Consider the following 25882-nt stretch of genomic DNA (forward strand, 5'->3'; position numbering starts at 1 on the left):
ATTCAGATAGTGAAGGGAGACGAAAATTTAATAGTCATGGGTGACTGGAATTCGAGTGTAGGAAAAGGGAGAGAAGGAAACATAGTAGGTGAATATGGATTGGGGGTAAGAAATGAAAGAGGAAGCTGTCTGGTAGAATTTTGCACAGAGCATAACTTAATCATAGCTTACACTTGCTTCAAGAATCATAAAAGAAGGTTGTATACATGAAAGAATCCCGGAGATACTAAAAGGTATCAGATAGATTATATAATGGTAAGACAGAGATTTAGGAACCAGGTTTTAAATTGTAAGACATTTCCAGGGGCAGATGTGGACTCTGACCACAATCTATTGGTTATGAACTGCAGATTAAAATTGAAGAAACTGCAAAAAGGTGGGAATTTAAGGAGATGGGACCTGGATAAACTGAAAGAACCAGAGGTTGTACAGAGTTTCAGGGAGAGCATAAGGGAACAATTGACAGCAGTGGGGGGCAGTAGAAGAAGAATGGGTAGCTTTGAGGGATGAAATAGTGAAGGCACCAGAGGATCAAGTAGGTAAAAAGACGAGGGCTAGTAGAAATCCTTGGGTAACAGAAGAAATATTGAATTTAATTGATGAAAGGAGAAAATATAAAAATGCAGTAAATGAAGCAGGCAAAAAGGAAAACAAACATCTCAAAAATGAGATCGACAGGAAATGCAAAATGGCTAAGCAGGGATGGCTAGAGGACAAATGTAAGGATGTAGAGGCTTATCTCACTAGGGATAAGATAGATACTGCCTACAGGAAAATTGAAGAGACCTTTGGAGAAAAGAGAACCACTTGTATGAATATCAAGAGCTCAGATGGAAACCCAGTTCTAACCAAAGAAGGGAAAGCAGAAAGATAGAAGGAGTACATAGAGGGTCTATACAAGGGTGATGTACTTGAGGACAATATTATAGAAATGGAAGAGAATGTAGATGAAGAGGAAATGGGAGATACGATACTGCGTGAAGGGTTTGACAGAGCACTGAAAGACCTGAGCCGAAACAAGGCCCCGGGAGTAGACAACAGTCGATTAGAACTACTTACGGCCTTGGGAGAGCCAGTCCTGACAAAACTCTACCATCTGGGGAGCAAGATGTATGAGACAGGCGAAGTGCCCTCAGACTTCAAGAAGAATATAATAATTCCAATCCCAAAAAAAGCAGTTGTTGACAGATGTGAAAATTACCAAACTATCAGTTTAATAAGTCACAGCTGCAAAATACTAACACGAATTCTTTACAGACGAATGGAAAAACTGGTAGAAGCCGACATCGGGGAAGATCAGTTTGGATTCCGTAGAAACATTGGAACACGTGAGGCAATACTGACCTTACGACTTATCTTAGAAGAAAGATTAAGGAAAGGCAAACCTACATTTCTAGCATTTGTAGACTTAGAGAAAGCTTTTGACAATGTTGACTGGAACACTCTCTTTCAAATTCTAAAGGTGGCAGGGGTAAAATACAGGGAGCGAAAGGCTATTTACAATTTGTACAGAAACCAGATGGCAGTTATAAGAGTCGAGGGACATGAAAGGGAAGCAGTGGTTGGGAAGGGAGTGAGACAGGGTTGTAGTCTCTCCCCAATGTTATTCAATCTGTATATTGAGCAAGCAGTAAAGGAAACAAAGAAAAATTCGGAGTAAGTATTAAAATCCATGGAGAAGACATAAAAACTTTGAGGTTCGCCGATGACATTGTAATTCTGTCAGCGACAGCAAAGGACTTGGAAGAACAGTTGAACAGAATGGACAGTGTCTTGAAAGGAGGATATAAGATGAACATCAACAAAAGCAAAACGAGGATAATGGAATGTAGTCGAATTAAGTTGGGTGATGCTGAGGGAATTAGATTAGGAAATGAGACACTTAAAGTAGTAAAGGAGTTTTGCTATTTGGGGAGCAAAATAACTGATGATGGTTGAAGTAGAGAAGATATAAAATGTAGATTGGCAATGGGAAGGAAAGTGCTTCTGAAGAAGAGAAATTTGTTAACATCGAGTATAGATTTAAGTGTCAGGAAGTCGTTTGTGAAAGTATTTGTATGGAGTGTAGCCATGTACGGAAGTGAAACATGGACAATAAATAGTTTGGACAGGAAGAGAATAGAAGCTTTTGAAATGTGGTGCTACAGAAGAATGCTGAAGATTAGATGGGTAGATCACATAACTAGTGAGGAGGTATTGAATGGAATTGGGGAGGAGAGGAGTTTGTGGCACAACTTGACGAGAAGAAGAGACCGGTTGGTAGGACATGTTCTGAGGCATCAAGGGATCACAAATTTAGCATTGGAGGGCAGCGTGGAGGGTAAAAATCGTAGAGGGAGACCAAGAGATGAATACACTAAGCAGATTCAGAACGATGTAGGTTGCAGTAGGTACTGGGAGATGAAGAAGCTTGCACAGGATAGGGTAGCATGGAGAGCTGTATCATACCAGTCTAAGGACTGAAGACCACAACAACAACATATTTATAAAAGTGGAGAGAAAGGTGATTGTGTTGGATGTAACAGTACCAAATACTAATTGTCAGAGAAACACCAGAGCCTGAAGATTTACAGTATATTTCCAGGAAAAGTGTAAAGAATGAGACAGAGCTGTGGCCTACCAGCCCAGTGAGGCATTTATATGCCATTTAAGCATTTATTGCCTCCTTATGTCTTTCCTCTCATTGTTAAGGTAGTACTTGGGAACCAGACCTCACTCGCACCATACTTCTTCTATCCCTAAGGTACTTCATGTATGGAACTTGTGGAGTAGAGGTAATAACATAGCAAAATGGAAACATCACACCTGCTATAATTACACCCTTGTTAACAGTTAATTTTCTTTCTTTTGTAATTGTCATCTAAATATGGCTATTCACCTTGTGTATATGTAGTATATGCTCAGGTCTGTTCAGATATTATGCACACCATATTTGCTGCTAACTCATTATACCTGTGATAACTTTTTATCCACTGACTGCAATAGTATATTTAGTTTTACTGGAAACTTTATAAATTAAAAGTAATGAGTACTTGTACTTACCACAATGCCATTTAAATTTGAATACAAATATTTACTGAGAACATTTTGTTGATACCATGCTGATGAGTAATATAGTGACAGTGCCTACCTGTAACAATTATTTTCTGTGAGAACTGGAACTGGTCATTGCATATAATGACAATAACTGGGGGAAAAGCCGCATTAATTAAAAGTTGTGTGGTGTACCTTATTGAAATATTTTCTGTAACACCAGTTTTACAGCAATTCAACAAACTTTCTTCAATGAGACACCAAGGGCAGAATAAGGGTTTGCATGTAGATCATTGTACAAGGTTCCTTCTTTCTCTCCTACCTGCAACTGCTCCACATGTAACTAAAATAATAAAAGCAATGTCAGAGCATGCATAAATCAGTAAAGTACTAAATTGCAACTGATTTGGTCACATTGTAGCTTTCTGAACTTTTGCGCTACAATCTCTTAATTGGCAAAATTGGCAACTGAGGTAGGCTGTAAACCAGAAGTGTGTTGTTGAAAGTGGGTACCAGTGATTAGAAATATAAAGAACTTCAGTAAATATTTGTAACAGTAATGGAAATTCGTGGGTGGAACAACACATAAAGTAAAAAGAGGCAAATACTCACAGGGCATATCTGCGTAGCATAGAAATATGTAACCGAAAACAGTATTCAAGCTAGATTTCGAGCTTTTGCTTTTTTTCTAGTGAAAGTACACACATAGACGCCAAAACAAAAGCTCTTGCAGCCATGGTAGAATTAATTATTCATTAACAGTTATTGAAAGCAATTGCGCAGCTGATGGAGATGGGGAAGGTATAGGGAAGGAGATGCAAAATACGGAGGGGATAGTGGTAAAGAGCAAGCCAGGTCTTTTGACATATGATAAAGTTGTTGCACAACAAAATGAAAGTAGTTCAGATGGTAGAGCATATAAGAGATATAGAGAGGGAGAGGAGGGTAAGAGGGAAAATGAGCAAAGGTGGAGATGGAAGGGGAGAAAGGGAGGGGTGAGAGAAAGAGTGTCAGGTGGAAAAGGGGAAAGAATGATGGAATGGAAAAAGGGAGAGAGAATGTCCCCATGAGGGAGGAGAAAGAGTGGTGGGAGAAGGCAGCTCATGGTCTGGTTTTGGAAGGATTGGTGTGGACAGAAGATGGAATGGAAAAGTTAAGGTGAGGCATATTAGCAGTGGTGTAGGCTAGGGCTTGCCAGAGCGGAGGATCACAGGATATGCTGGAGAGTGAATTTGCAACTGCATAGTGCAGAGAAACTTGTGTTGTAAGGGAGTACCTAAATGGTCTGTTTAGTAAAGCAGCTGTTGAAGTCATTTGTATTGTGGTGTGCAACGTGTTTTGAACTGGATGGTCAAGTTCGTGAACTACCAAAGTTCAGTGGTGACCTTTCATGTGAGTATGCAGTTGATTTCCTGTCATGTTGACATAGAATGCTACATAGTAATTGCAGCTTAGCTGATATATAGCATGGCTGCTTTCCCAAGTAGCCCTGCCTTTTACTGGGTAGGAATTGCTGGTGTCTGGATTGCAGTAGAAAGGGGTGGGTGGGTGTATGAAACAGGTCTTGCACCAGGGCTGACCACAAGGAAGTGACACATGGGGTGCAGGATTGGGATCAGGCTTGGAATAAGGATGGGAAGGATATTCTGTTGGTTGGGTGGGTGGTGGAACACTTCTTTGGGTGACGTGGGTAAGATTTTGGGTATGATATCGTTCATCTTAGGGTATGATGAGAGATGGTGAAGCCCTGTTTAAAGTTGTGATTGAGCTTCTAAATACTAGCTTGATGCTAAGTGATCAGAGGAGTGCTGGTCAATGGCTGGTTAACAGGGTTTCTCGTTAAGAGGACATGGTGTGGGTGATTGGTATAGTGCAACAGTGGTTGCTTTACACTGGAAATGTGGCATTCATGGGTGGTGAGGCTGTAAGGCAGAGGCTTTCTGACATGAAAAAGGTGACAGCTGTCAAAGCAGAGGTGCTGTTGGTGGTTGACGCACTTGATGTGAACAGATGTAACTTATTTACGGAGCCATCTGACATGTAGAGATTGACATCTGGGAAGGTGGCTCATTCACTTGACAAGGACCAGATGAAGCAGATTCTGGGTGAGAGAGGGGGGGGGGGGGGGATGGTGGAAAGATCAAAGGTTATCCCAGCCATGAGACCGGTTCATGAAAATGTCATCACTCAGTCTGAACCAGACAAAGATGCCATCACTCAGTCTGAACCAGACAAGGATTTTTAGGTGTAGACTGAATATGAAGAATTCCTCCAGATGAGGCATAAATGAGTTGGCATGGGATTGTCCCTTGTGGGTACACAAGCCAATAGTAAATTTAGCCTTCAAAAGTGGAATGATTGGGATCAAAATACTTCTGTTTATGGATCTCAACATTCCCATAGAACAAACATCTGCCTTTGTTGACCAACACCTCCATACTATTGTCAGTAACATCCCACCCTACATGCAAGACACTGCTCACTTCCTTTATTACATTTCCAGAATTCCTGTTACATTATCACCAGTCATTGTGGATGCAGCATCTTGTACACCAACATCTCCCATACCCATGGCTTTATCACCAGGCTCCTAGTCAGTCATTGTGGATGCAACATCTTGTACACCAACATCTCCCATACCCATGGCTTTACCAAAGTCCCCATTGTACCAAATCCACTGGCTAGTTCCTAATTCTCCTTGAGCCACAATTATTTCACTTTTGAAGGCCAATTCTTTAAGCAAATCTGTGGTATTGCCGTGGGTACTTGGACGGCACCATCCCTCGCCGACCTTTTTATCGGCCAGCTGGAGGAATCCTTCATATCCAGTGAACACCTATAACCCATTACCTGGTTCAGATTCATTGATGATGTTTTTGTGGTATATACTCATACCCTCTAAACCTACTCCCAGATCCAGTTATCTGGTCATCGAGCCACCTTCCTAGACATCTATCTACACTTTTCAGATGGCTCCATGTATAAGTTACATTTTCTCACATCAAGTGCACCAACCACCAACAGTACCTCCACTCTGACAGCTGTCACCCATTACATGTTAAATAGTCTCTCCCTTACAGCCTCTCCTCACCTCCCATTGATGTGCATCTACAGTGGAAAGAATGAATCATCAAACTACACTGATAACCTTACTAGTACCTTTATTGACAGAAAATAACCAATCCAGCTCATCAGTCAACAGATCTCCCATGAAATCTTTCCTCTGACAACAGTAAATCTGTCAACCAGTCACCAACCAGCATTCCTCTTATCAACCAGTAGCACCCTGGCTTTGAAAAGCTCAACCAAATTCTTCAACAGGGCTTCAACTGCCTCTCGTTGTGTGCTGAGATGAGTGATATGCTACCCAAAATCCTGCCCACATCACCCGAAGCAGTGTTTTGCCACCCACCAAACCCACAGAGTTCCATGACCATTCCTCTTCCAGTTCTGCTTCGAATCCTGCACCCTTGCATTCAACCCAGGTGCAAGACTTGTCCCGTACACCCAGCCACAACCTCCTACCCAATAATAGGCAGGGCCAAGTATGAAAGCAGCCATGGTGTATATGATAACAATATTATGAAAAGGAATGTTGCTACTCACCATATAGCAAAGATGCTGAGTCGTAGATAAGCACAACAAAAAGACTGTCACAAATAAGCTTTCAGCCGATGAGACCTTTGTTGCATATAGATGACAAATAATTAAGTTTACTCACATAAATGTCCACAGCCAAACTGTGACAAAAACGCAAAGTTGACCAACCAGTTCCCAAAAATGCTGTACATAACAACTCAAACGACTCCAACACCTGCTTTACTACACATGCCATTTGGATACTCCCTTCCAGCACAAGTTGCTCTGAACAGTGTAGTTGGGAGTCTGGCTAGCACAATCTGCGATCCTCCAACCTTGCAATCCCCCTGGTCTAAACCTCTACTAACCTGTTACCCACTGCCTCACCTTACCTTTTCCCTTCTCCCTTTTGTCCACTTTTGTCCTTCCCCATCCAGATTGTGCACTCTGTACTGTCTTCTCCCACCACTCTCTCTCCCCACCCCCATTTTGTTCGCATTTTCTCTCTCTTTCTCTTACTTGATCCCCCATGTCCTCTCCTCTCTCCCACTCTCTCCCATCTGTGGTTCTGTCTTCAACCCCACCATCATTTCTTTTCCACCCTTCTGTGCCTCCCCTCCTTGCTCTCCGTCTCTCTTGTATGCTTTACGCTCCAAACTGCTTTCGTCTTGCTGTGCAGCCATTGAATCATTTGCATAAATATTACTTAATTGTACCTCATATTGCATATAAATAGTGCAATTTCATACTTTCATTACTGATTAGTACCAATGCATGCCATTATTTCTGTCCAAGGATCTAGTGTTGTGTGTGTGGTTTTTTTAATAAGTATAATTTCACAATTATTACGTAAATATTTGTTTTATTTTAGGCCTTAGATGCCTTGAATAAGAGAGACTTAACAGAAGTAAAATCTTATGGACGGCCCCCAGCACGAGTGGAAATGGTGATGGAAGCTGTGATGATACTGAAGCAGGTGGAGCCAACTTGGGCTGAAGCTAAACGTCAGCTTGGTGATGCAAATTTTTTGAACCAGGTACTCTCTCTAACAACTCTGGAATTAATTGTTTTGAACAACAGAAAATCCAGGATGGAATAATGACAGTATTAAGAAAAGGACAGCTTGCGTCTCACCATGTAGAGGAGATGTTGAGTCACAAACAAGCACAAGAAAACAACTGCTGTACATGTGAGCTTTTGGCAAGAAGGCCTTCTTCTAAAGTAGAATGAGGCGTTACAGCCGAAAGCTCACATGTGTAGCAGTTTTTTTGTTGTGCCTATCTGCAGTTCAACATCTTCTCTGTTGGTGAGTAACAGTCTATTCTTTTGATAATATTGTCATTAATTGTTTTGATTATTTTTAAGACTTAACTAAAGAACAGCTAAAAATTAATTACCATGCATGAATTTTGTAATGCATGGTAACTGGATTTGACAAATTTCATTTGCATGATTTATTTACTTTATCTTGTAATTTCATTGAACAATTCTATCAGTGCACAGGGTCATCAAATGAATCATTGGGCCAAGTGGATAGTAATCAGATACACTGGATGATAATAATAATAGTAACAGGTTGGATGTATATTATGCTAGTTTTAAGTTAGTGTTAACAGGAAGGGATTGTGAAAGTGACGATTTGGAATGATGAAGGAAAAATGAGGGAACAGACAAATACAAGTGACAAAAATTAATCCTAATTCCTTTTACTAAAAGAATAAATCTGAAATACCATTCACTTGGATAATTAACAGAGGTTAATAAGCCTTAGGTATTGGTGCTGAGAACAGAAGTAGTTTTTCAGTAGTGCAGCTTTCAACTTAGGCTTGAAAATACACTGTTTGTCAACAATTGTTTCCAACCCTTGCGGAAACTTGTTGAAAAGTTTTACTGCCAAGTACTGCACACATATCTGAATGATAGAGGAAGGGATGTTTCCTACATACCGTTCATTTCTGTGTCTTACATTTACTGAATGGATGCAGCTGTTCTCTTCAAACAAGTTACTGTTCAGTAAATTTGTCACAAGAATCATATAATAGTAACAGATTTTTTTAAGGGTGTTAGTGGAGACTTTGTGTGCAAGACTAAAGTCTTACAAGAGAGATGCCATTAATACTAGTTATTTTGATTTGCCACTCATACACTATTTGTCAACAGTTGTTTCCAACCCTTGCGGAAACTTGTTGAAAAGTTTTACTGCCAAGTACTGCACACATATCTGAATGATAGAGGAAGGGATGTTTCCTACATACAGTTCATTTCTGTGTCTTACATTTACTGAATGGATGCAGCTGTTCTCTTCAAACAAGTTACTGTTCAGTAAATTTGTCACAAGAATCATATAATAGTAACAGATTTTTTTAAGGGTGTTAGTGGAGACTTTGTGTGCAAGACTAAAGTCTTACAAGAGAGATGCCATTAATACCAGTTATTTTGATTTGCCACTCAACTTTTGGGGTCCAATGAAAGAAAGGTTTTAAAAATTCACAGACTGTGCCGATAGCATAATTTGTCAGGTCGTATATGAATTTCTTTGTCGTGCCTCAATTATGAATGAAAACTGACAGGCTGTTGACAAGTTTTGCACAGTATAATGAGCCAGAAAAAAAAGACAAGAAACTGTAAGGCATAAAATTGGTCTATAATTACTAATTAGAGGAAGTTCCCTTCTCTGAAGTTTGATAGACTGTAGCATTTCTAGGTCTGTCAGGAAGAATGACCAGAATCATGGACTAATCTCTAAGATAGCTCATGGTTAGTCCTACACACTTTTGGGACTGTCACATCAGCATGTAAATTCATGTCAGTATTATTTCATTGCTGATTGGTGGAACACCAAAATATTTAATTAAATATATGTAAATCAAAAATGTTATGAAAACTGTTCCTAAACTCTAAAAATTACTAAATGTACAATACATATCGAAAGTCTTAAATATTTTTTCTTAGTATGCTTCCGTGTCATAGTCTTCTCTCAGTTTCTTTCTTTTCTTTAAATTTTCAAGTCGTAACAATAATGTGGAACATTTTAAGCTGTGTAAGTTAGCAGTTCAGATTTCATTTTCTTTTGCTTCCACATGATACACAGAGTCCCACTGAGGTTTCAAGGAAAATAACTAGATTTATGTTTCTTTCCAGATTAAAACAGGGAAACTGATTTGCAAAATGTCTGTTACTGCCCAGCCAAAATTCGTCCAACTTTTCACTTGAGGATTTTTCTTTCATTTCATTTAACTGGTGATAACACTGCATACAGTTTCTTTCAGTTTTCTACTCTAATGTTTCTCCAGTGATATTACCTCAATTAAGCTCTAAGTTGTTTTCTCTACTCTCTTTCTCAGAACTGCTGTCACTAATGTTTGCGCTATTCTGCATGGAAATTTCAGAAACTTGTTTGCACAATTGTTACTGACAGTCCTCATAGCATTCTATGTGCAGTATAGATTTTTGTTTTCTACCCTTTATCCTCACTTTGATGTGATATCCTCTTTCAATTTGACATGTAATTATGTTTAACATATTGCAGTTCTTTTCCACTTTCAATTTTAAAGTTTCCCATTTTTCGCTGAATTTTGTAAGGGCATACTGTAACATTTTGCAAAATGATGTACAAAGAAAGAGACCAGAAAAATGGGCCAGTGACTTCCTTCTTCATCACAATAACCACTGTGCCACACCTTGCTTTTGATTCTTGACTTTGTGGTGAGAAAAAGTGTTCCTGTCTGTCCACATCCATCTTGCTCATCAGACTGGGCACCACACGACTTTTGGCCCTTTCTGAAAATTAAAACCATGCTTAAAAGAAAATATTTTGACACCATACCTGACACACAACAGACTAGCTGAATGCCCCTACAAAAGAAGCCTTCCAGAAATGCTTCCAAACATGGATTCAAGATTGGGATAAGTGCATTGACAACCAAGGACTTACTCTGAAGGAGATTAAATCGAATTTCATATAAGCTTATTACTTTGTTTCTAATAAAATTATTCACCATTTTTTTAAACACACCTCATACATTATGTTATCCCGTTTTACTTTGGGTGATTGTGCCAAAATGCTAATCATTTCCATATCAAATCATATAGCTAGCAAAATTGGTGTTTGTTGCATGCTGCCATCATGGTTTTGCAATTTTAATGTCTGTTAATGTCTGGCAGTCATTCAGGGTGAGGAATCAGTCACCTTTCTCATCCTTAGTCACCTTCTTTTAATGCTGTCACCTGTTTAATTTTTGTCAACTTTTCAATCTTTTTTGCTCTTTTAGGTAGAAAATACATTATTTACTTGTGTTTCCTAGTTTCTGTGTTCATGTTCATTCATTTAACTTTTATGAATGCTCCAGTGATGAAAATAGACAAAATCTAACTTGAGGGGCTTCTGAAATTTTTGAGAGATTGTTTCTTTTTGATTTTTTGAGTTTTTATATATTGCACAGTGGTTATTAGTGTCAAATGTTCCTCTATTACAATTGTTTCTGTTTTTGTTCCAGATTCTAATTTTGCTGTAGTAACAATACTGCTGCTGTGGTACTCTGTTCAATTTTGAAAATAAACTTTTTTTAATTCGGAAAATGCATATTCCATGGTGATTGGCTTGAAAAGATAAGGAGTTTGAAAAGTAAAATTTCTACATTGGGAAATAGTTAGTGAAAATGAACTGTTTTGCAGTGTGTATTCTTGCTTGATTAATTCGGTACAGAAGGTTTTCAGACCATTTTTAATCACCCACTTCCAGCAAGACAAGTCTAACTTTGAAACTAAATGTGGACCACATCAGTTATGTTTAGAACACACAGATCAGACACAACCGTCAAGTTCATTTTGTGTGCCAATGATATGGATGTTAAGTACCAAGGATAGTTTTATTTATTTATTTATTTATTGTTCCGTGGGACCAAATTAAGGAGAAGTCTCCATGGTCATGGAACGAGTCAATACATGAAATTATAAGACGATATTAGAAACAGATAAAATGAAATATATATATAAAAAAAATATTCAGGTGACAAATTGTAAGTTCAAATGAAGAAAATCAACAATGTAACACTGGAATTTGCTTAATTTTTTAGCTCTTCCAGGAGCTCCTCGACAGAATAGAAGGAGTGAGCCATGAGGAAACTCTTCATTTTAGACTTTAAAGAGTTTGGGCTACTGCTAAGATTTTTGAGTCTTGTGGTAGCTTATTGAAAATGGATGCAGCAGAATACTGCACTCCTTTCTGCACAAGAGTCAAGGAAGTGCATTCTACATGCAGATTTGATTTCCGCCTAGTATTAACTGAGTGAAAGCTGCTAACTCTTGGGAATAGGCTAATATTGCTAACAACAAATGCCATTAAAGAAAATATATACTGTGAGGGCAATGTCAGAATTCCCAGATTTTTGAATAGGGGTCGACAAGAGGTTCTCGAACTTACACCACATATAGCTCGAACAGCCCGTTTTTGAGCCAAAAATACCCTTTTCGAATCAGAAGAATTACCCCAAAAAATAATACCATACAACATAAGCGTATGAAAATATGCGAAGTAGACTACTTTTCGTGTTGAAGTGTCACTTATTTCAGATACTGTTCTAATGGTAAATAAAGCAGCATTTAGCTTCTGAACAAGATCCTGGACATGGGCTTTCCACAACAGCTTACTATCTATCCGAACGCCTATGAATTTGAATTGTTCCGTCTCGCTTATAATATGCCCATTCTGTCTGATCAAAATATCGGTTCTTGTTGAATTGTGAGTTAGAAGCTGTAAAAACTGAGTCTTACTGTGATTTAGCATCAAATTATTTTCCACAAGCCACGAACTTATTTCATGAACTACATTATTTGTTACTGTTTCAATATTACACACACAGGATCCTTCACTATCAAGCTAGTGTCATCGGCAAACAGAAATATTTTTGAATCACCTGTAATACTAGAAGGCATATCATTTATATAAATAAGAAACAGCAGTGGCCCCAGCACCGACCCTTGGGGAACGCCCCACTTAACAGTGCCCCATTGGGACTGAACATCTCTACCACTCTCAATATTGCGGAGAATTACCCTCTGCTTTCTGTTCTTAAAGTAAGAGGTGAACCAATTGTAAGCTACTCCTCTTACTCCATAATGGTCCAACTTCTGCAGTAACATTTTGTGGTCAACACAGTCAAAAGCCTTAGTTAAATCAAAGAAAACACCTAGCGTTCGCAACCTTTTATTTAATCCGTCCAAAACCTCACAGAGAAAAGAGAATATAGCATTTTCAGTTGTTAAACCATTTCTAAAACCAAACTGAACATTTGACAGCAAATTATGTGAATTTAAATGCTCCAGTAACCTTGTATATACAACCTTCTCGATAACTTTAGCAAACACCGATGGCATAGAAATAGTTCTATAATTGTCAACATTATCCCTGTCTCCCTTTTTATAAAGTGGCTTCACTACCGAGTACTTTAATCAGTCAGGAAACCGACCACTCCTAAAGGAAAAGTTACAGATATGGCTAAGTACAGGGCTAACATACATAGAACAATACTTCAGTATTCTGCTAGATACCCCATCATATCCATGAGAGTTCTTGGTCTTTAGTGATTTAATTATTAACTCAATCTCCCTCTTGTCAGTATCATGGAGGAGCATTTCAGGTGACAGTCTCGGAACACTTTTTTTTCTAAGAGCGCTATATGATTCCCTGTTGGGACTAGGTTTCTATTTAGTTCACCTGCTATATTCAGAAAGTGATTATTAAATACTGTACATATATGCGACTTATCAGTAACACGGACATTCCCACTACACACTGATTCTATATCCTCGACCTGTCTCTGCAGACCAGCCACCTCCTTTACGACTGACCATATGGTTTTAATTTTATCCTGAGACTTAGCTATTCTATCTGCATACCACATACTTTTTGCCTTCCTAATAACATTTTTAAGCACCTTACAATACTGTTTGTAATGGGCTGCTGCATTTAGATTTTGACTGTTTCTAACGTTTTGATATAATTGCCACTTTGTTCTACAAGATATTCTTATCCCTCTAGTCAGCCACCCAGGCTGCCTGTTTGTGCTAGTACCCTGTTTTAAATGTTCTAACGGAAAGCAACTTTCAAAGAGCATGAGAAAAGTCTCGAGAAAAGCATTATATTTATCATCTACTGTATCAGCGCTATAAACATCTTGCCACTCTTGTTCCTTTATAAGGTTTACAAAGGCCTCTACAGCAACTGGATCAGCTATCCTGAACAGCTGATGACTATATTTAACATGTGATGCAGCATAAAAATCTTTTAAAGTTAATATTTGTGCATCATGATCTGAAAGGCCATTCACCTTTTTGCTAATAGAATGCCCTTCTGGTAATGAGGAATGAACAAAAATGTTGTCTATGGTTGTTCTACTGTTCCCTTGCACTCTCGTTGGAAAGAATACGGTTTGCATAAGATTATATGAATTAAAGAGGTCTACCAGCATCCTCTTCCTTGCACAATCACTTATACAATTAATACTGAAGTCACCACATATAACTAACTTTTTGTATTTCCTATAAAGTGAACCAAGAACCTCCTCTAGCTTTAGTAAAAATGTTGTGAAATCGGAGTCTGGGGATCTATAAATAACAACAGTTACAAGTTTATCTCCGTTAAATTTAACCACACCTGCACAACATTCAAACACCTGTTCAGTGCAGTACTTTGAAACATCAATTGACTCAAATGCGATGCCGTTTTTCACATACATGGCTACTCCCCCACACCGCAAAGAGCTCCTCGAAAAGCAGCCAGCCAACCTGTATCCTGGTAAAGGAAGCCTCTGAATTATCTCCTTATTTAAGAAGTGTTCAGATATACCAATAATTTCAGAGTCAACGTCTATAAGCAGTTCACTTACTTTATCTCTAGTACCTTGTATATTTTGATGAAAATTACTAACTCCCTCATTACTCGTATACCTAAGCTTTGTCAAAAGTGATTCCCTTGTTAGAGAGACTTCCCTTAAGCAGGAATACCTATCAGCTGACTTCAATCTAAACAAGGTGCAGCTCTAACACTCAATACTGCATGAATTTTCCCATGAGTGATCCCACCAACCCCACCTATGCTGTCACCTATAAGCTTTGCCAACCTCCCCTTCCCATACCTGTTGAGGTGCAGGCCGTGTCTAGTGAAACCCGTCGTGCTGATAGACTCCACTGACACCACTGAAATGTGACCCATGCTTTCTGTCATCAGCGCACCCCCAAGTCTCATGTTATTACACCTGACAGCTGTGTTAAGATGAGGCCGATCGTGACGCTGAAACAGTTCCACGAAATGCACATTTGTGTTGTCAGTCTGAGTGGCTATCTTTTCCAGGTCACCATCTACACTCCTGGAAATGGAAAAAAGAACACATTGACACCGGTGTGTCAGACCCACCATACTTGCTCCGGACACTGCGAGAGGGCTGTACAAGCAATGATCACACGCACGGCACAGCGGACACACCAGGAACCGCGGTGTTGGCCGTCGAGTGGCGCTAGCTGCGCAGCATTTGTGCACCGCCGCCGTCAGTGTCAGCCAGTTTGCCGTGGCATACGGAGCTCCATCGCAGTCTTTAACACTGGTAGCATGCCGCGACAGCGTGGACGTGAACCGTATGTGCAGTTGACGGACTTTGAGCGAGGGCGTATAGTGGGCATGCGGGAGGCCGGGTGGACGTACCGCCGAATTGCTCAACACGTGGGGCGTGAGGCCTCCACAGTACATCGATGTTGTCGCCAGTGGTCAGCGGAAGGTGCACGTGCCCGTCGACCTGGGACCGGACCGCAGCGACGCACGGATGCACGCCAAGACCGTAGGATCCTACGTAGTGCCGTAGGGGACCGCACCGCCACTTCCCAGCAAATTAGGGACACTGTTGCTCCTGGGGTATCGGCGAGGACCATTCGCAACCGTCTCCATGAAGCTGGGCTACGGTCCCGCACACCGTTAGGCCGTCTTCCGCTCACGCCCCAACATCGTGCAGCCCGCCTCCAGTGGTGTCGCGACAGGCGTGAATGGAGGGACGAATGGAGACGTTTCGTCTTCAGCGATGAGAGTCGCTTCTGCCTTGGTGCCAATGACGGTCGTATGCGTGTTTGGCGCCGTGCAGGTGAGCGCCACAATCAGGACTGCATACGACCGAGGCACACAGGGCCAACACCCAGCATCATGGTGTGGGGAGCGATCTCCTACACTGGCCGTACACCACTGGTGATCGTTGAGGGGACACTGAATAGTGCACGGTACATCCAAACCGTCATCGAACCCATCATTCTACCATTTCTAGACCGGCAAGGGAACTTGCTGTTCCAACAGGACAATGCACGTCCGCATGTATCCCGTGCCACCCAACGTGCTCTAGAAGGTGTAAGTCAACTACCCTGGCCAGCAAGATCTCCGGATCTGTCCCCCATTGAGCATGTTTGGGACTGGATGAAGCGTCGTCTCACGCGGTCTGCACATCCAGCACGAACGCTGGTCCAACTGAGGCGCCAGGTGGAAATGGCATGGCAAGCCATTCCACAGGACTACATCCAGCATCTCTACGATCGTCTCCATGGGAGAATAGCAGCCTGCATTGCTGCGAAAGGTGGATATACACTGTACTAGTGCCGACATTGTGCATGCTCTGTTGCCTGTGTCTATGTGCCTGTGGTTCTGTCAGTGTGATCATGTGATGTATCTGACCCCAGGAATGTGTCAGTAAAGTTTCCCCTTCCAGGGACAATGAATTCACGGTGTTCTTATTTCAATTTCCAGGAGTGTATGCTATACTCCAAATCCCTATCAATACTATTACCAGCCCCACCCACAATCACTACCTGATCCTCTTTAGTAAAGTCCCTACATAACCCCCCTATGTTAACAGTCACCTGAGCCAACCCTGCATTAGGCTTCACAATGCTGGTGACCTGGTACTCACTCCCCAGCACTTCCTGCAACTGCTGGCCTACACCTCTGCCATGAGAACTACCTAACAGCAGAACCTTCTTCTTCCTCTTCGACTTTGCAACTGTTCTAGGCACAGTAACTACTGAGGTCTGCTGCATACTTCCTACATCCACAGCTACTAGAGATTTCTCTCCACTAGACTCTGACAGTTGGTCATATCTATTGTAAACACCAATAGTAAAACTATCTGAAAATCTTCTTCTCCTAGCAGATCTCTTGCCAACAGCCAGCTCACATTCCCCAACCCCCTTCTCCCTCCTCATCCTATCTAGCTCCTCCTGTGCGTTTTTCAACTGCACCTGAAGGGCACAGATCTTACGCTCCTGCTCCTCTATCAACTTACTCTTGCTACATAACCTGCAGTTCCAGGAGAGGATCTCACCAGAATGCCCACTGGCTTCCCCACTGCATTCCCCCCAGTGAAAATACTTCGAACAAGTCTCACACCGCAATCCACTACTCACGAACCTACGGCAAAGCCCACACTTCTCACTCATGGTAAAATTTTACTTTTTCTAAGTTCCGCTACTACAATAAGAAGATGTTAAAAACCTGACTACAATAATCACAAACTTACTCTACAAGGGAAGTAACTACTATTATTAACAGTATTAATAAACAACAAATGTGAATATAACAAAAGACTAATACAGAAAGAGAATCAAACGTCTAATGACACAGTAACGAAGCTGAAAACAGTTCCCAAAAGGTTCTTCTGAAATTATTTCACCAGAAAACACCAAGAACACTGGATGAAGACTACTAAAGTTCCTAAATAAACCACTATACACAAACAATTAATTAGTACTTAGCTTTCGATGCGCCGCTACAGCTGCAACTGGTCAGCGCGGAATGTAAACACAGGCAAGAGGTTAAGTTGCTCGATACGAAACACTCACAAATATCAGGTCACAACACAAGAAAGGCAGAGGTGAATGAAGAAACCACTAATACATTACTTATATAGTAAATATTATCGCAAAAACCGTTAAAATATGTATCTGAAACCTAAAAATATTTGAAAACTTAGAGAGCGATGTCACTGTAATACGGATGTCAAAGCAAATATATTACAAGGAAAAGATGGTCATATCAGATAACAAAATAAAGACAATATGGGATATAGTGAAGGAGGAGACCGGTAGAACCAGACATGAAGAGGAACAAATAGCATTAAGAGTAAATGATGCATTGGTGACAGATGTGTATAGTGTTGCAGAACTTTTTAACAAACATTTTATAACTGTTACTGAAAAGATGGGGTTGTCAGGTTCGGTAGATGCTGCTATGGATTACCTTAGACCAGACATTTCAAGTAACTTCCATAATATGAATTTGACCCTCACTACCCCAACAGAAATAATGTCCATCATAAAATCTTTAAAATCAAAAACATCTAGTGGGTATGATGAAATATCAACAAAGTTAATTAAAGAATGTGATTCTGAGCTAAGTAACATATTAAGCTATCAGTGTAACCAGTCGTTTATCAGTGGAATATTTCCTGAATGGCTGAAATATGCTCAAGTTAAGCCACTGTTTAAGAAGGGAGATAAAGAAATAGCATCAAATTTCCGTCCAATTTCACTGTTGCCAGCATTCTCAAAAATTTTCGAAAAAGTAATGTACAGTCGTCTTTATAACCATCTTATCTCAAATAACATACTGTCAAAGTCACAGTTTGGATTTCTAAAAGGTTCTGATATTGAGAAGGCTATCTACACTTACAGTGAAAATGTACTTAATTCATTAGACAAAAAATTGCAGGCAACTGGTATATTTTGTGATATGTCAAAGGCATTTGACTGTGTAAATCACAATATCCTTTTAAGTAAACTAGAATATTATAGTGTAACAGGAAATGCTGCAAAATGGTTCAAATCTTATATCTCTGGCAGGAAACAAAGGGTGTTATTAGGAAAGAGACATGTATCAAGCTATCAGGCATCATCCAACTGGGAACTAATTACATGTGGGGTCCCACAAGGTTCCATTTTGGGGCCCTTACTTTTTCTTGTGTATATCAATGACCTTTCATCAGTAACATTACCAGATGCCAAGTTTGTTTTGTTTGCTGATGATACAAACATTGCAATAAATAGCAAATCAAGTGTAGTCTTAGAAAGATCAGCCAATAAAATATTTGTGGACATTAATCACTGGTTCCTAGCCAATTCTTTGTCACTAAACTTTGAAAAAACACACTACATGCAGTTCAGAACTTGTAAGGGGTGTCCCAAGAGTATATGTCTAACATATGATGACAAGAAGATAGAAGAAGTGGACGGTGTTAAATTCTTGGGATTACAGCTTGATAATAAATTCAACTGGGAGGAGCACACCACAGAACTGCTGAAGCGTCTTAACAAATCTCTGTTTGCAATGCGAATTTTGTCAGACATAGGGGATATAAAAATGAAAAAGCTGGCATACTATGCTTACTTTCATTCCATAATGTCATATGGGATTATTTTCTGGGGTAATTCATCAAGCCAAGCTAAAGTTTTCCGGGCACAAAAACGTGCAGTAAGAATTATATGTGGTGTGAACTCAAGAACATCCTGCAGAAGCCTGTTTAGGGAACTAGGGATACTAACTACAGCTTCCCAATATATTTATTCCTTAATGAAATTTGTCATTAAAAATATATCACTTTTTCAAACCAACAGCTCAATTCATGGAATCAATACTAGAAATAAGAATAATCTTCACAAGGATTTAAAGTCACTTAGTCTTGTACAAAAAGGTGTGCATTATTCAGGAACACACATTTTCAATAACTTGCCAGCAGCCATAAAAAGCTTAACAACCAATGAAATTCAGTTTAAGAGAAGCCTAAAGGATTTATTGGTGGCCAACTCCTTCTACTCCATTGATGAATTTCTTAGTAAAACCAACTGATTTGTATATAAGTACAACATAACTTCTGCACAATTTCAGTGCAGTAATGTGTTCACTGAAAATTTGTGTGTGTGTGTGTGCTTGTGTGTGTGTAAGTGTGTAAGTATAATCTAACTTCTGCACCATTTCAGTGCAGTAATGTGTTCATTGTAAATAAGTATTACAGTAGTTGTATTACATGTTTCTTACCTTATAAATAAATAAATAAACTTTTTATTTTAAATTCAGTGCAATAGTATTTGTAAAATGACTCTTAGTGTTCATTAAAAAATGACGATCATTCCACTTGGGACCTGTGGAATGGTACATTAGCTTATTTGTTTTAGTTGTAAATATTTGTCATGTATTGTTGTTTTTCTGACATGTTTCACATCCTGGAGGACCTCCTCACTACGGATCAATTGGAATGAAAGTAAATCTAATCTAATCTAACACGCAGTCACTCGCTTATGACGTCACACCCCATCTACTGAATTGATTTGGACAATGAAATCAGTTATGTCCTGTTACTCTAGAGATTTGTCTAATGATATTTGTAATGTTTTTAATATGTTCACTTCTAGTGTTCCAGAACATCTTCTGCTTTTGTCTAAGAATAGGAGATACCTAATAAATGATGGACTGGCACCTTATTGCAGGAATGTATGTTTCAAGAAGCACACTCCTCATGTTATACATCGAGTTGTGATGAAACTACCAATTTTAAAGATAAAAAAGAATTACAAACAACAATTAAATTTTGGTCAGAGAGTAAATGTTGCATAACAATGCATCACATAAGAACTTTCTTTATTGGCAAAGCAGACAATGAAATGTCACTTCAGAAATAATGCAAAGCACCTTCTGAAGTCAACATGTCCCTAAATAAATGCCTTATTCTGGGATCAGATGGACATAATGTCAATAAAAAAGTGTTGAGGCTATTAGAGACTGAAGTTCAGGAGACCCAAAGCAGAAGGCCTGTGTAAAGACTTTATACTGTTTATACTGCTCAGGTGAAGAAGCATCCAAATTTCTGGTCAGTATTTGCCATTATTGTGATGGTTGGTCTGTTTGCTGGGAAGAATTTGAAAAAAAAAAAAAAAAAAAAAAAAAAAATCAGTCTAAGTTTAAATTCCATTTCACAAGGTGGCTTACTTCATGACCTTCAGCCAAAAGGATTTTGGAACAGTGGGATTACTTAATATTACTTTCATGTGGATATACCTCTAAAAAAGAATTCTGCTATTGTGCAGTCCAAGTTCTACAACGCCGTTGTGAATGCTTTAAAAAGCAGGACTTTGTTTCATAATTTGGCCGGAATAACTATTCAATAAGTTCACATAATGTTTTTCAAATCCAAAAGCCTTTGATTCACAAGTTGTATACATAATAAAAACACACTTCAAATCTTTTTGACTCATGTTCTGAAGGTTTCTGCCTTGAGAAAAATTGGGAGTATTTCTGATGTTCTTCATAATGAAATCTATACACAGGGTAATCTGCTTACTCTTGAACAACTAGTCATTAGCAGGTGAGTAATTGAGGAGCTTAATAAACTGGAAGAATGTGATAAGTTTTGGGTTGTAAAGAATGTCCAAAAATATTATGTTGCAGCTTGCAAACATGGGTGGAAAAGACATGCTTATCAAGTGCACCATTGAAAAGCTTTAGGTATCTAGACCCCAAAGGAGGAATAAAGAGTAGAGGCTGTAGTGACACGTTAAAAATTGCAAAAATGATGCCGTTCAGTGTCTGGCAAGATTAATTATTAGATGAATGGAAGGTTCTACAATTCGGAAAAAGATACCTAGCTTTAGATAGCAAATGTGTTTACAGCTTCTGGCTGTAGCACATCTCAAAAAGAAACTGTTGTAAATAGTGAAGGAGAATATATTAATGATGACTAGAGTTTCTGTTATGTGTATCTGTTGTGTATATTAAAATTATAAGGAAACACTGTGAACTAATGCATCAACCCAGTACCAGTACCAAATTACGAATTTACCTGCATATAAAGCTACCTTCTATTAGGAATGTGGGCGCGTCCAACGACTGTGGCATGACTTTCAAACGATAGAGCACAGCATTCAGTTGTCCTTTTCTTTCAGGTTTTATTAGACAAATCTAGATTTTGGCTAGTGCCTAGCTATTAGCAATGCACTATTTCATAGCTGAAATGTAGATTTGCCTAATAAAACTTGAAAGAGAAGGACAACTGATTGCTGTGTTCTATCATTTGAAAGTACCTGCACATGTTAATAAATTGTATGATAGCGAAAAATTGCTAAAACACATCCAGGATCCATAGAGTTAAAGTATCCAAATGTTTCAGATCTTTTTAAGGCTTATCTTACATTGTACCATGGAAATGCGGACATAGAGAGAAAATATTCCATTTGGACTCACATTAGGAGAAGACAAGGCAGCAATGACTAGGGAGAAACACCACACCAACTATCTAAGGAAGACATTCTTTCCCAAGCTTCAACTAAACTGAAGAAAGCACTTGGAAGAAATGATTTAAAGGCAGCAGAAGTGCCCCAAGGCATAGGTGAGGGTGCACAAAGTATGAAAGTAGAACATTAGATTAGATTAGATTTACTTTCATTCCAATTCTTATGTAGTAAGGAGGTCCTCCAGGATGTAGAACATGTCAGAAAAACAACAATACATGTCAAATATTTACAACTCAAACGAATAAGCTAATGTACCATTCCATAGGTCCCAAGTGCTATAGTCATCATTTTTTAATGAACGCTATATGAAAGAATCATGATACAAATACTAATGCACTGAATTTAAATTAGAAAAAGTTTTTTATTTATTTATAAGGTAATAAATGTGTAATGCAACTACTAAATACTTATGTAACATGAACACATTAATGCACTGAACTGGTGCTGAAGTTACTTTGTACTTACAGACACACACACACACACACACACACACACAGACACACTTATTTACAATGAACATGTTATTGCATTGAAACTGTGCAGAAGTTGTATATATATATATATTTAAAAAGAAAGATGATGAGACTTACCAAACAAAAGCGCTGGCAGGTCGATAGACACACAAACAAACACGGACATACACACAAAATCTAGCTTTCGCAACCAACGGTTGCCTCGTCAGGAAAGAGGGAAGGAGAAGGAAAGACAAAAGGATATGGGTTTTAAGGGAGAGGGTAAGGAGTCATTCCAATCCCGGGAGCGGAAAGACTTACCTTAGGGGGAAAAAAGGACAGGTATACACTCGCACACACACACACATATCCATCCACACATACAAGACACAAGCAGACAGTTTGTTTTTTCAAAGTTTAGTGGCAAAGAATTGGCTAGGAACCAGTGATTAATGTCCACAAATATTTTATTAGCTGACATTTCTAAGACTACATTTGATTTGCTATTTATTGCAATGTTTGTATCGTCGGCAAACAAAACGAACTTGGCTTCTGGTAATGTTACTGATGAAAGGTCACTGATATACACAAGAAAAAGTTAGGGCCCTAAAATGGAACCTTGTGGGTCCCCACATGTAATTAGTTCCCAGTTGGATGATGCCTGATAGGAACCATTTTGCAGCATTTCCTGTTACACTATAATATTCTAATTTACTTAAAAGGATATTGTGATTTACACAAGAAATGGTGAAAGAAAAGGAGTTGGGAACCATTCAAAAAAATCTTGAGAAAGAAAAATCTGGTGTGATTACTTCATTTGTGCTCAGATTCCAAAGAAACAGTAATCCAAAAATATTTTGTTGATCTTTTTCCAATACTGAAATGAAATGTGGAATGTCATTAATTGCAAAAATGTGATGCTGATCTTGTTTGTGAATTACAGTTACCAATATTGAATTACTGGTTGGTGCATAAGTTCATATGTTTTTGTTTTGCATGTTGGTGTTCTGGTTCCTGTGGGTTTGTTTATTTATAGTCATTTTTTTATTTGTATTTTACTGTTGCTATTTGAGTTTAGATACTGTCATTTAGAGATAGTGACTGATGCTATGGACACTAAATGAAGCACCAAGTGGAGAAATTGGAAAATTTCTGGCATGTTCTTCTGTTTGAGTTCAATAGAGAGGTGACAGCAATGGAGGCAGCTAGAAACATTTTTGCCATGTATGGGGATAATGTCATTGGACAGAGTGTGGCAAGAAAATCATTTTGTCATTTTAAGGAGGATCATTCTGACAGTAATGATTCTCCATGTTCAGGAAAACCTTTGGTGTTTGATAAAGATCATTTAAATGTATTAATCCACAATGATCCACATCAGTGTGCTTGAGAACTGCAAATATGATGTACTGTGATCATTTTATCATCGTGCGAGATTTGAATGCGATGAGGAAAGTTCAAAAATTGGATGAATGAATACTGCATGCTGTAACCCAATATCACAAAAATCAGCTGATGGCCATATGTGCACCTCTGCTTGCTCATCATCAATTGGCTCATGAACAACACTGACCATTCCTACTGTGTATTGTTACTGGTGATGAGAAAGTTTGTCCATATGCTAATATAAGGAAAAGAAAGTACTGGTTGAGCCCAAACAAAGCAGCAACCCCCCCCCCCCCCATACAATGACCTGCATGCATCCACAAAAGATAATTTTATGCATTTGGTGAAACAGCAATGGTTTAGTGTACAACAAATAGCTTCACCGAAGTGTAACCATCACTGCTGACATTTATTGTCAACAACTGAGACATCTTCCAGATGCAGTCCAAGAACAACCACTAGGAAGACTGCATGAAGTGATGCTGCTCCACAATAATGCCCATCTGCATTCTACTAGACTGCCTTAAAACACTATACAGGAGTTGGCTTGGGAAGTCATTGTGCACCCACCTTTATTCACCTCATATTGCACCCTCTGATTGTCACCTTTTCCATTCTGTGTCAGACAACCTTCTAGGAAATTCCTTTCCAAATGAAAATGTGCTTCAGTCATGGCTCGACAAGTTCTTTGCCTTGAAACCATGCGATTTCTAGAGTCACAGAATCAAAAAGTAACCTCACCTTAGGCAGACTGTTGTAAATAATGAAGGAGAGTATATTAATGATGACTAGGGCCTCTGTTATGTGTATCTGTTGTGTTTAATAAACTTATAGAAAAACACCGTGAACTTATGAACCAACCCATTACCAATAACAAATTACCAATGTACCTGCATATATTAATAAATTTATGAAGGAAACAAATGGCCGTAACACATCCAAGATCATAATAGAGAATTTTATAATGCTCTTAAAACGAATACCGTTCATTTATGCTGTATCTGTTTATTGATATTATGTGTCACCTTTTACTCACCTTTTTCAAATATTTTGTCATTTTTCTCACCATTTTCAAGTGGCACTGTGGCTCCTTACCATATGTATTTAATAAAATATATTTGTTAAAATTACTAAGAAGTGTAAATAGTGAGTCCAATAAGAAGTGGTCCACTACTGAAGTTTCAAAAAAGAATGAAAGAAATGTATTAAAGTATCAGTAATATAGGAGGGGCGGCCAGGAAGTCGTGCATTCTAAATTATTCCTCTTTTAATTCAGAGTAAATTAAAATGACGATAATGCCGCAGGTATTCAGTATCAACATGAAAAGTTCTTCAGTTTTCATATCATTTCCATTTTTTTCAAAAATTGCTATCCATCAGTCAACACGGGGTATCCAGCACTGAATGAGGGTATGTATTCTTATGTGGGGAAGCCACAGCCCCTGCTCCTCAGTAATTGGTTTACAAAAGTTCAGTCTCCACATTTTCACAACTTTCAGTGTAACTAAAAGCAAACTTAACACAGTGGAGTTGAGCACACGTATTTTATGAGAAAATGGAATAGTTTTACGTGGGTTACTACTAATGATTAAAGTAACATTTCTGCTAAATAAGAACCTTGTGTCCTGTAGGCACATTACTGCAGAATATAACTCCATAATTTCGGGGAATTACTATGTATAAATTAAGCCAGTACCTACAATGCTGTGTAAAGTGTGCAAAGTGTTTGAAACAGCTTCAAATTAATTCATTTATTTGTTGAAACCATTTGATCTGTTATTCTTTCCCACCCCAAAGAATTTTACTTAGAATGGTTCATGTAGCTTATGACCATTCTTGATTGAAATTGCATGATATGAAACTTTTGAGATAAAATTAAAACTGTGAGAGCGAAGTATTCAAATAACTTATGAGAACACAGCCAGGTGATGTCATCAACAATTTCTGATATTTCAACAGTTGCTCACCCTTACTTTTTCAAGGCAAAACTGCAGCAAGTAAGTAATGTGGAAGGGAATTTAAAACATCGGTTCGCAGTGTGATTCTGGAAAGTTAAAACACACACACACACACACACACACACACACACACACACACACACATGCACACGCTCTAAAGACACT

General features: G+C 38.9%; 1 protein-coding gene across 1 annotated transcript in view; it reads left to right on the forward strand.

Annotated features, from left to right (window-relative positions):
• LOC126092664 (dynein axonemal heavy chain 2) overlaps window positions 1–25882 on the forward strand; it is a 994477-nt gene that overhangs the window by 684281 nt on the left and 284314 nt on the right. The window contains exon 65 of the mRNA XM_049908386.1: window positions 7484–7648. Within this exon, the coding sequence (XP_049764343.1) occupies window positions 7484–7648 (165 nt within the window). The remainder of the gene's footprint in view (window positions 1–7483; window positions 7649–25882) is intronic.

The sequence above is a fragment of the Schistocerca cancellata genome, chromosome 7 (assembly GCF_023864275.1).
Source record: "Schistocerca cancellata isolate TAMUIC-IGC-003103 chromosome 7, iqSchCanc2.1, whole genome shotgun sequence".
Classification (NCBI taxonomy): domain Eukaryota; kingdom Metazoa; phylum Arthropoda; class Insecta; order Orthoptera; family Acrididae; genus Schistocerca; species Schistocerca cancellata.